The following is a 12,242-nucleotide window of genomic DNA, read 5'->3' as shown; positions in this document are numbered from 1 at the left end:
CAGTAAAGACAGCCTCACATGGAAGGGAATAACATTAAAAGACAATTCTGCAATTATCAGATGTAGCCCTGATTTATTTATCATTACTGGCAGCTCTGGAGAAGCAGACAGCTGTTAGGCACAGAGGCAGCGCTGAAGAGAAAGCACTGTGGAGATTCTTTAAAGCACGAGTGAGCTCTGGGTGTTTAGGCTGTTTGTTGCGCCAGTTTAAGCCTGATTATGATCTTCATCTGCTGTGCGAGGGCTGCATATGTGCGTGTCAAAATCTGAGATGAGAAAGAAGTTAGCGAGAGCATAATTAGCTCAGCTTTGCAGCCACGCAGCGAGCGAATCCCTGCGTCGCTTATCCGGATTTTACAGGCAGTTCACCCTCTGCCTTTTCACCTGATCCTCTCACTCGTCCTCTCCATAGGTGCTGCTGGAAAGCTGCTGTACAGTGCTTGGCAGACCTGACAGCTGAGTGTTGAGAAGTGGTCTCCCAGGGGCCGCAAAGGCGCACGGACTGGGTGTGTGTGTTCGGCTCTGGAAGGGGAAGCAGCCCCACTCAGGACTCGATGTGGTACCCAGCCTCTCTGCCCATCAGGGGAGAATAGGCCCTTCTATCTGCTTGGCAGCTCTGGCACTGAGAAATTGCCCATAATCACCCAGATAGCAGACTTTTGTCATCCTAACTGCGAGTGGGAAACAGAAGGAAGGTAGATTCATGTTGGGTAAACTACCATCGGATAATGGTTGTTCGAACAATATCCGGCTCTGGAGCGAGAATCTATCAAAACATATTGATCCTGGAACAAGAGAATTGGGTATGGCATGCGGAGCGCCTTTGTTTCTGAAAAGTGTTAGCTTCACAGAGACTGTACTGACAGCATTAATATATTAGATGGTGACTGTTGAGAGCCGCCTGCTGAGGCTCAGACTGTAACTGCTGCCTGCTTGAGAAGCTTTCTTTCCCCTGTTTATTCTTCTGTTTATTTCTTATCTAATAGTAAAACAGCAGATTTGACCAGGGAGGGTATGTTATCAGAACAGCGCTTTTAATTAAGGACATTTTTTATCGCCACTTATGCAGACTGACTCTTTCACTCGAGATTCCTCACCCTGCAAACCTTCCTAACAGACCTGAATTGCTCTCCCAACGTCTCATGTTTCCTCTTTTGTCTCTCCTGATGAGGACTGACTGTCATTGACTAACACTGAGTGCAGTGAGAATGGCCTTATTAAAGCGGGTGGAGGAAACCTGACACTCTGCGAGTGTGCATGTGTGTTGAGCGGTGACATTGAGCAACGCTAATGAGATAGATGTTCATTAAACATCGCAGAGCCACCAGGCCAATAAATCCAATCAAATAGGACAATGCCTGATTGAGCTATTAACAAGGCTGCAGGCTCAGGCTCTTTGCTCCTAACGTTGTTTTGACAGGCCCTGTATTGTCAGCTCATTAGTGCCACAACTCAATAACATTTGAAGATGATGTGTGCTGATTAAATACTTCACAATTTCACAATTTTGCTGAAAAGAATTCAGAGGATTCAGCTCAGGCGTGTTTCAGTCACCACGTGCACTGAGATAATAAGACTCAATCTCAATCTGGGTGTGTAATCCGAGTACACATAACTAGAAGACCTGTGACTCTGATGAAAGTTGGTATACTTAAGAAAATAAAAGCGTGCCTTATAAAATAGATAGAAAGACATTATTGGCCACGGAAATTGTCCCGCTTACTAAAAATACAAAGAAAATAGATCAATTAATTTAAAAAAGGATCATTTTTAGAGACTCTGAGTCTAATTAAAGCTGTCAAGGACGTAGAGTTATCTCTTATCCACTGAGCTGGTTCCTTTTGAGAACAGGCTCGAGAACTGAACAGTACACAGCATTATGTAGCAGAAGTTTTAGGCTTCATCTTTCAAACTGTTAATGAATTTCTTGCAGCAGCTCCTCCTACAGCCTCTGACATCATCAGCACCAGCGGCAAAAAAAAATGAGTGGAAATGTATAGAACTGGTTGGAAATTTGGCACCGCAATTGTAAAAACAGTAAAACTTTAATACAGCAAAAATAAAGCCTTCAGCGTCTAACTAGAAGAAATGGGGAGTTTTTTTTCTGTACTTCTGTAAGTTTTCTAAGGTACCATACATATGCTTCATGCCTAATTCTTTATAATATTTAATTAAAGTGCAGTCAGTCAGTGAAAACTAATGAAACAGTCAAGATGGGGGAGACATTTGAGCGTTTAATTCTTAGCAAACAATGACTAAAGATCTCTCTTTTTTTTAAAGCATTGTGTCTGGATTATTTAATTAAACTGGATGATTTCAAGAACAATTAACATTTGAAGGAAGGTTCTCAGGGGGGTTAAATATGTTCTTTGTGCATTTGAAGAGCCTCGTTTACCTTTTTTTTTGTCAGCGTATTTCCTGACACTACTTCACCAAATGCCAGAAAAGTGCAAATGCCTTTACTTTTATTTGTCTAATATCTTATTAGTTTTCCTTTAATTAAATCCTACCTACAGTCTGTCAGCTTTATGAGAAATCCAACTTATTTAGCTGAGTATCCCAGCTTGCATCGTGTAAATGTCTTTAACTTTTAAGATAATAAAGGTTTTCATCAAGCCCGTGTTCAGATTTTTGTGTATCTTCTCACTCACCTGTGGACCCATTGGGTATGCTGGGTGAGTCTGGCCCAGCTGACTCTGCTCGGAGGGACTGCTGCTGGTGTCAGATTGAACCGATCCGTCACGAGCTCCTGAAAGAGCAACAGGCAGAGAGAGCCATGTAGCAGAGTCCAAAGAAAAAGGGAACAAAACAAACAAACAAAAATGAAATCCACTTGAGATAGAGGCAGGCTGGATAAGTAGATAAATGCACAGCACACGGCGCACTGCGATGTTACAACATAGAGTCTCGTACAGAACAGAAGAGGGCAGCTGGGGAAAGGGGGGTGGGGGGGGGTGGAATTTGTATTTAAGTGCTTTATCAATAACCGCTGTAGCACTGAATAAATTACCAACCAGCGGAGAGGCTCATTGATGGGGGATGATGCATACTGGCGGGTCCCCGATGGCCTAGATTACCGCTGAGAGATAGAGCTCCACCACAAATGCAGGGGCCACATTATTCAGCCATTTACATCACTGAGTATCACTCATCTAAACCCACCACCACCCCCCCTGCTCTGGGCCTGCAGCTATGAGACACAATTAGACCTGTTTGCTATGAGGGCAGAGTGGAGCGGAGCAGACAGGGACATGATAATAAGCTTGCTGATGGCTGCAGGGAAAATAAAGGGCACCGATGATTGGTTATCAAAGCAATCCCTATCTGAGAGAATCTCCCAGCAGTCCTCTGAGTGTGGACTGCTCTAAAAGGTCCAAAAGGCTGATTTGACCCTCACCCTTTGACCCTGATGATATGGAGATCATGTGATGCCTTATTATTGACACAAAGACTTAATGGCACTTCTTGAAAAATCTTAAATGATCCTAAATATTTACTATCCGACTCTGGCGATTTAAAAAGAAAAAAAACCCCGAAAGACCCTGCAGTAAAAATCAGGATAAAGTGCAGCAAGAAGTGCGGATTTTACAATTACACGATCTTAAAAACAACATCAAAGAAGCTGACAAACACCTGATAAACAAGGCCCAACACACACAGTAACCTTCTATTGATTTTCATGAGAAGACTTCAAATATGAGAGTTGAAAAGAAGCAGTTTCATGGTTCAGAGGATTAATGTGTTTTGAATAAGTTGGTTAATGTAGCGCTGCAGAAATGTAATCTTGCAAAACTATTACAAACAAGGTCCCTCACTTTCTTACAGTCTTCCTGTCAATACAGTAGATTTCTACTCATAGATTAATCTTATTGATGGCACGTTTTATAATATTAACCTTAACCTGAGTGAACAAAGATGCCTCTGATTGACCTTCAAGCTCTTATCCGAGGTATTTGCGAGTTCTATTTGGAGACATCTTTATCAAGTGATGGTTCTTAGAGGATTTTTCTTTTTCTTTTTTCCATTGTATAATAATTTGAAGAAAAGAAATGTCATCAGCGTGACATCCTGTCCTTTCCTTTTCAGCTCTGATTGATTTTTATGTAAAGGACATTTTTTTTTGTCTCTTTTTACAAAGTTTAGTTTAGTAATTTCTAAAAACTATGGGAAATGTGCGCGCTTCCTCTGAGTACCATGTGTGCAGATAATTAATACATGATTTTTTTTTAAATTAAAAGTGCCTTATAAATGTAGTTAGTCTACAGGTCATGAAAACCATGTCATGAATTTTCTTATTTTGCAACTTACTAAGAGTTGGAGTGTATGTGAGAACTTCCTTTTTCTGCCAAAGTTAAATCAACTCTGTGGATTTCACCTGAGAGATTTCTGTATTCATTTATTTTTTTCTGCTCATTTTTTTGAGTTGAAGCAGACACTTTTGGGACAAACTAGATGCCTCATGCTATCATGCATCAGTTAGGGTTCAGCAATATTTGATTCAAAACTGATGTCTGCTTAGGTTTCTCATTAGATCTGAACAACTGTACCTAGCCTATCTCAATGAGGTGAAATGGCTCACTTCTTTTCAAGTCTGATTTTTCTAAATAAAGGCCTGAAAAAGCTTCACCGTGAACTGACAGCTCCTTATTTTTAGTCACAAATATGTCACATTATGTCAAAGATGGTGTCATTTTTTTTTTAATAAAGACGTCTGGCAATAATTGGCCTTTGTTGCACTGTGGCTGTGTCACTTCCTGCAATATTTCACATTGTCCACAGTGGAGAAATACAAAAAAACATAATGTTGATGTTATGTTTGATGTTTTCTTTTTGGATGAACTTAGGTGTAAGTGCTCGCTAACGCTATGCATTTTAAGCTTTGTGGCTAATTCATATTAAAATCCAGTCTTGTTCTTACAATTATATGCTGAGCATGAAGAAAATATTTACTTTGTATAAGCAGTACTTTATTTTTCTACACTCAAAAACATATTTATGCCAAAAATATGGAATCTGGAAGTATATGGAAGTATATTTTTCTTAAAGAATAATCTTTTGAATAAATAAACTTTTGATTTTATATATTTCATTTGCACTCAGGATGTTGCGGGTAAACTGCTGTTTTTTGAACAAATCCTGGACCTAGCCAGCAGCCATGGTACCATGAGAGACAGCTAGTATGCTTCCAAAGCAACCAGGTTTTGCTAGCTGGCTGGTTTGAAGGTCATTTAGAGCCCCGCAAACCAAACATTGACCACCTGCTTCATGTTTCCTGTGAAAATGATATTTTTCTTCATCTTGACATCTCATTGGATCTTCTTTAGATCTTCATTTGGCTGCTCCCTTTCCCTTTGCCTCCATATCTCTCTATATCCCAAGCATCGCCTTCGGTCACATCAACTCTCTGCATGACCCCCTTCCCTACATCCATGAATCCTCTGTCTCTAACTTTGTCTCCAAAACACTTAACCTGAGCATCTAATCCTCTCCCAAAGAAAATCTAAACATTTTCAAATCTGTCACTTCCAGTTTTGCCTCTTTTTATTGGCTAGACAATATGAATCTTGTATCTCCACCCCAAAAGAGACCGTTTAACTTTGCGGGTCATAGACACTTTGTCAATTTGTCCACAAATGTGTCATATTTCTCTGGACAGGCATCAGTCAGGGGGCTTGCGTTATACCAGAAGTGACAATAACCATGATATTAGAAAATTAAATGCTGATTTGATGTTAACAATACAGTTATGATAATTATTGCTCTTATGCACTGTTATACTCACAGAATCTCTCCCTACACTCGTATTATGAGTGTGAATCACTTGCAGAAATGAAAGCAAATAGACAATAAACAACATTAAAGGTGACTCATCTGAGGAAAATGTTGTTTTCATGCAGTCTTTTGGCTACAAGAGAAAATCTGATATTCTGATATTGCCCTGCTAGCAGCTGTTGTTTGTTATGAGAAAACTGAATGAGTCTTGCTATTCTGCTGATCCTTAAACAGACTTAAGAGCTGCATGTCTGCATAATTTAACCAACATCTGAAAGCTGAACTATGTGTTGAATATGTTGCAGTGCTATTGTGGGACTGGACAACCTGTGGTGGAAAGAAAGAAAAAGACTTTTTTTGTAGTCTCTCAATAGACTAAAATGTTCCTGTTTTTTTTGATGAGCTTTAAAATTGAAAGGTTTTCATACTTCTATTACTCATAGTTACCAAGTAAATTTACAGGCACAATAAAACTGACTTACTTATTTCAGATGTACACAAAAAGAGGTTACATGTCATGTGGAATTTAATAAACCCGACCATGTTTTGAATGTAAGATACAAAAGGCCTCACAAAAAGTTAACACACCTCTTTAAATGCACTTTATTCCTCATAAAACAAGTCTTCCCCTGAATATAATGGTAGATGAAATCAAACCAATCATGTGGAAATGGATTTGAAGGCCACAAAACCTTGCTAAACTGCACAATGTCGGCAATGAATTGAAAAAAAAAAAATTTATCACATTTCCACTCAAAAAAATTGATTTTCTTCAATGGAATATCACAGCTTTTAAATAAAGAATACATCCCTGATGCATTGTGTCTTTTTATTCACGGGCTTTCGTTTTTTGTTAAATATACTGGGCATGCAGTGGTTTCTAGTACTTTTATAAAAGCCTCATACAAAACGTACTATTCAATAGCAACCAGCAAGATCTTATTGCCTGTCAAGTATATTTATGCAGTACATTTTAAAACTCTCCTCCGCCAACTAAAATCATTTCATCTTTGCATAAAATCCAAATAATTGGTGAATGGCATGACCCAACAAATGAACCTCAAGCATTTGATGGTTGATGTGAAAGCCCAAGGGGGAGCCTGCTTTTCTAGCTGGTTTCTACCTCTGGCTGGCTGGCCCTGCTTCCCGATAAAGGTCCACATCCTCTCGCTTATCAACCTCGCGACGCAGTGGCTTTTTTGACAAGCCAGTCTCTTTTCACCAATTATTTCACCCATTACAGATCATGCCATGCCCGGCCCCACCCTGTGCACTCAGTATCTGGAATTAAGATCAGTCTGAACATACAGGAAATACTTTGTGGCTGTATTACAGTCAATAAAAAGCAGAGATACTACAAAAGCCGTCATAATCTGCTGTTATTTATTTGGAAATGCAGAGAATAAATATTACAGGACCATAAATTGTTGCACTGGATGTCATTAGCCGTATTGTCTCCAAGCAGTTAATTCTCAGTTTGAACCTTATCAAATGAAAGCAATTTTCCTTCCTCCAGACTTGAAACAGCCTTATTTTCATTTACTGCAACTCAAACTTTCCAAGCATCTCAAAGCAATTCTCTAAATGCAGCTGCCACGCTGTGATAACAATAACACACCCAGTAGTGCTACTGAGCAACTTCTCCGCCAGTGAATTATCCAATTACCATCATAACAAAGTCAATTAGCAAAATGAGGATATTCATCTAATAATGAAAGAACAACACTTTATAAAATCACCTATAAGCTCCAGAGAGTGGGGCTGATGACTGTAGTTAAGATACTGGTTGTGAATAATGGATTCTATCTGATAAACAGTGCGGGAGACTTAATGAATAACGATTCGTTGATGCCTTTCATTGCATCATTTCACAATAACTTAGAAAGCTTCATCCCCCTTGCAAATATCTGTAACGTTAACATGTTTATCGCAGGGGAAGAAATCGATAATAAATAAATACACATGCACATCTCCCCCCAAAGGATTTGTGTAATTTCTTTAACTAAATTAAATAGCTGACAGAAGAAATACCCGGGGAGTCAATCTTCAATTCTTCTTTATTACTAAAATCTCACGTACATGTTTGGCTTTTCTTTCCCTAAAATAAATAAATAAATAAAAAAAATCTTCTTGTCCAACGTGAATGATTCTTAAATGTATTTCCAGATGGAGACTAATGCTGCATACAGAGGAGGAAAAATAGAGTATATCTCGATCAAACCTTTACTGAAAAGAAACGCCTTTGATGCTGTGATTATACACAGGTCACACAATGGATAAAATGGAATGAATGGATGTATTGATGTGAGGAGAGATGAAAGAAGAGGCCAAACGGATGAAAGAACAAGCGTCGTGCATTCAGCATAGCTTTACATTTATCTAGGACATTCAGGGTACATCTCCTTTTTTACTTTATGAATTCCTATGCAGCTTTAATTGCCGTTGTAACTGCGCAAAGTGCCTTTAAAATACAGCTTCATCTGGAGGAACAAAAGCACCCTTTAGCCCACAAATGTACATACATGCATGGCTTCGTGGCCTTGACTGCTTACACGAAGCAGTCTTTATTAAATTCAAACTCTTTCTGACGGTGACATGACGGGAACATCAGAGCAAATTCGCTCTTTTAAAAAAATGTAAGCGGAATAATTATGTTTCTTACAGAGCACTGAGTGCAGCTGGATGTGAGTTATGTCATGGAAATATTGCCAATATCCACCACTATATAAATTCTCTGTCATTGATCACCAAAGTGGCCACTGGAGAGTGACTTTCAATGCCACACAAGGCAGAAGGCCTCTCAGGGCTACGTGGGTGCTGAGGGAGGGAGGGTGGCGGGGGGGCAAAGAGCTATATTTATTTGACTTCATTCGGCCTGTCTTAATGCAGCGAGCCCCAAGGACTGCACCACAAAACAATTAGCCTGGATTTCATAAAGCAATCAGCACGCCACCTTGTCTAATGCAACCGCTTCATACATTGACAGTCTGTATAAAGTGGGTGTTATTGAAAGCTTTGTGTTCACGTTAGCTTTCGCCTCAGTGCATTTATGAATCAATTTTTGCCCATAAAAGAAGCTTTAACACTTAAGCTATTTTAGTGGAAATGCATTATGTAAGTTGTCAAATGTACGAGAGGCCCGGTAACGATTCAGGCTCTTCAGAATGAATAGCCGGCCCCCATTTTTATAATGGTCCTTTTGAAAATGTCTGGCTGAGTGCGTGTGTTTGCTATTAAGATGTTGTCAATCATTTTTCCACTGAAATCTAATCCATGGAAAATAATTTCACATTTTAAAAAAACGAGAAAAAAACAAGAGTGAAGATTAAAAGTTAATTACGTCCTTAATTGTTTGCTGAGCGGAGCTGCTGCGGCGCTGCGACAACACGCGACACTATAATACGGTTTTCATCATCAAAAGTGTGTTGCGCTGCTGACTTGGAGCATTTATGTTGGACGGGGATATGCGGGCTGTCGGAGCGTAAAGGATGAGCGCAAATAGACAACAAGCTACATCATACACAAGGTTTAATTCCATCAATACACAACCAATTGTCCCAGATTCTTTGACCATTGATTTTGTTAATACCACTTGGAAAGTTGATGTGGCATTGCGCTGAGAGCCGAGAGAGACAGACCATTTCACTTTCATTTTTCTATCTCAAGCAGCGTGGAATAAAGTCTAAAAAGTAATGTTACACCCAAGGCACAGTGCTTTATAGAAGAGAGCAGCCTGTAATATGCAGTGCAAGCTTTATAGTGATTTACTTAACTCCTTGTAGAATGCAAGAGAGCCAAAATCACCAGTGATTTAGCTCAGTGTTTCATTACTCCCACCAAAGCCCTCAACAATAACACAGGGCGTAATCTGCTGCCAATAACTCCAGGTGCTCTTAGTCAGATGGCTCCCTCTGGACCTGCAGGGAAGTAATACTCTGTTTAGAGGCTGGGGTGGAGAAGCTGCAAGGGATAGGTCAATAGTGTTTCTGGGGATAGAAAATCACCAGGGACTGACTTTTGAGTGTCTGCCGGTAACACTATTAGCTACATTATGGCTACTGCTGCCGCTAGGAGAGCTGTCATTTCCTTAATTAAGAGCACAGCGAGGGGCAAGAGGGAGAAGAGGCCACGGCAATCTCTCCGGGCCTCCCGCATTAAAGCCTGATTCCTCATCGCGCAAGGGTGGAGACCTTACAGGGGAGAAAAAAAATCTACCTCATTCGTTATTCTGGCGCAAAGTGGAATTATGGAGTTAGGGAATTATGTCGGAGGTGGTGCCAAACAGAAAGGATTTTGCACCTCAGCAGTTCTGCGACTTGTTCTGAGGCCATGTTTAAGCCAGAAGCAGATGAGGAAGATCTCAAAGGACAGACAAAGAGGAAGTGGACGCAAAAGAAGGCGACAGGTTATGTATGAAAACAACAGAAAACAGTGCACTTCAGTTTGTAGAAGAAAGCCTGCAGTTTGTGATGAACGGGTGAGGAATATGCATGTAAACAATGCTTAAAGCAGCGAGGGTCGTGTGCTCCAACACTTACGCTCTCACTCATGGCCACAGGTCTTCACCAAAAGGCTCTCTGACATGAGAGTGCTCTGCTTCGGCTCTTACCTGTCTCTCCCTTGATGCTGGAGTGGGGATGGAAGCGGCACAAGCACAAGAGGGACCAGAGGGAGGTAAATTGGTGAGAAGAGGCAATGCCCATTTCAAAGGTCAAGAAGGAGAGATGGTGTGATGACGAGAGGAAGCAGGAGAAGGGAGAGGAGGAGAAGAAAAAGAAGGGGAAAAGAGGGCTTTTGTGTTGCATCCTCACAGGGGACTTGGGACACTTTGCACATGAGCACATCTGTTATGGAGCGTCCTCCTCATTCCCAAAGCAATGTCAACCTGATTAGCTCAGGGTTGAAAGAGGCAAATAACAATCTAAATTATTCTTCATCCTTTTAAGGCCATCAGTAAAGGAGGGACGCTGCGATGAAGACTAGTCTTAGAGAGCTGTAAGCCTTTTAGGAGATGCCTGCTTCACTATTGCTCCTCCTCTTAAATTACTTAAATGATATTTGCTGTAAATAGGATTCTCCCGCCTGCAGCCTGCAAGCCACTGATGAAAAAAGGCCTTCCTTGCACTCAGTATCATACCACTCTACTTTGTTTTTATAGACAAACCCACATAGTAAACCTACAGTTCTTAAAGTGAAGCTAAAAACATTTTAAAGCAAAAAATTGCAATAGATAAATAGAGGCTTCAGCTGTTTATTGCAAACTATTTCAGCTTCTCTTTGTTTTTTTTTATCATTTGAAACAAATAAATCTGGATTTTAAGTCACTGGTTGAACAAAACAAGACATTTAAACCTTAATTTCTGTGATGACTCCTTTTTTACTATTTGCTGATGATTTTAGACCAATAAATTAGCAACTGGAAACAACCTTTGTCTTTGACTTTAAAGTAAACTGAGGGAAGTAAATAACAAAAACTTTGATGCATCCCACTTAAAGAGCTTCAAACTTGTATCTTCACACTACGATCGGGTTAAGAGGAGGCTTTTGTTTTTTTAAACCTGCATCTGGTAAACTGCAGGACATGTAGAAGTAGCCGGTGGGGTGCGAGCCCAATCCAGCGTGGTGTGTATGAGTTGTGTGTGCACGTGTGGGGGGCTAGACACCCACATGTCATGCCTGACACATCAGCCTCGGCCCCCCAGGCTATCTGGCGCTAATGCTGCCTATGTCCCACTTTCTACCCCTTGCCCCTCAATGCCTCCTCTCCTCCTCCCCCACTCCTCACCCGTTTCTTCTGTCATAGAGGTATAATAACAATGGATCACAGCAGCGCTGCAGCACAGGCTCAATCACCACAGGATAACATCAGGTGATACGGGCTGCACAAAAGTATATCTTACCTCCACTGAACCTGAGCTAAACGGAGTTTATCTAGAAATGAGTTTATCTGGCCAAAGTATTAGTTCTTACTGTATTGCCCTGTTGTGGCCATATTTACAGAGCTGAGTGGGTACAGGTGGAAACAAGCAAATAATCATACAGCTAAAAGGCACCCCACCCCAGCCCACCACTCCTAGCACATTATTCTGGTGGAGCAGACAAATAGTGGAAGGAGGGACGTCAGGAAATAGTATTGCTTTGAAGTCCATAACTCTGTTCTGGAGGAAAGAAGCATCACAGTGTTATTCCTCATCCTCAGATATAAAGGAAAAAAAACATAATAACTTCTCGATAGCCTGGATCTCCACTGCCCTATACTAGCTCTCCCCCTTCGCCCGCCCACACCCCTGCCTCATCCACCATACACCCACTTCTCCTGCCTCAATCTTTGGTTTCAAAGGAAGCGAATCAGCCAGAAGGACAGAAGGTTATGCATTAGTACTGGTCATTGCTCAAAGAGCGAGCGTTATAAATAATAAAGGCTTGTGAAGGACACAGGGGCTCTGGGATGCATCTCTAGTTCACGCCAC

The 12,242-nt window shown here is 40.8% G+C and overlaps 1 protein-coding gene across 2 annotated transcripts in view; it reads right to left on the bottom strand.

Moving 5' to 3' along the window:
• The window catches only part of pou6f2 (POU class 6 homeobox 2), a 71,224-nt gene that overhangs the window by 51,361 nt on the left and 7,621 nt on the right, over window positions 1–12,242 (bottom strand). For both annotated transcript variants that reach the window (XM_084939556.1, XM_084939557.1), the window contains one exon: window positions 2,652–2,749. In XM_084939556.1, coding sequence (XP_084795682.1) covers window positions 2,652–2,749 — 98 coding nt within the window. The remainder of the gene's footprint in view (window positions 1–2,651; window positions 2,750–12,242) is intronic.

The sequence above is a fragment of the Perissodus microlepis genome, chromosome 9 (genome assembly GCF_051167445.1).
Source record: "Perissodus microlepis isolate ML-2025 ecotype Zambia chromosome 9, ASM5116744v1, whole genome shotgun sequence".
Classification (NCBI taxonomy): domain Eukaryota; kingdom Metazoa; phylum Chordata; class Actinopteri; order Cichliformes; family Cichlidae; genus Perissodus; species Perissodus microlepis.
This window is presented reverse-complemented; position numbering and strand designations above follow the sequence as displayed.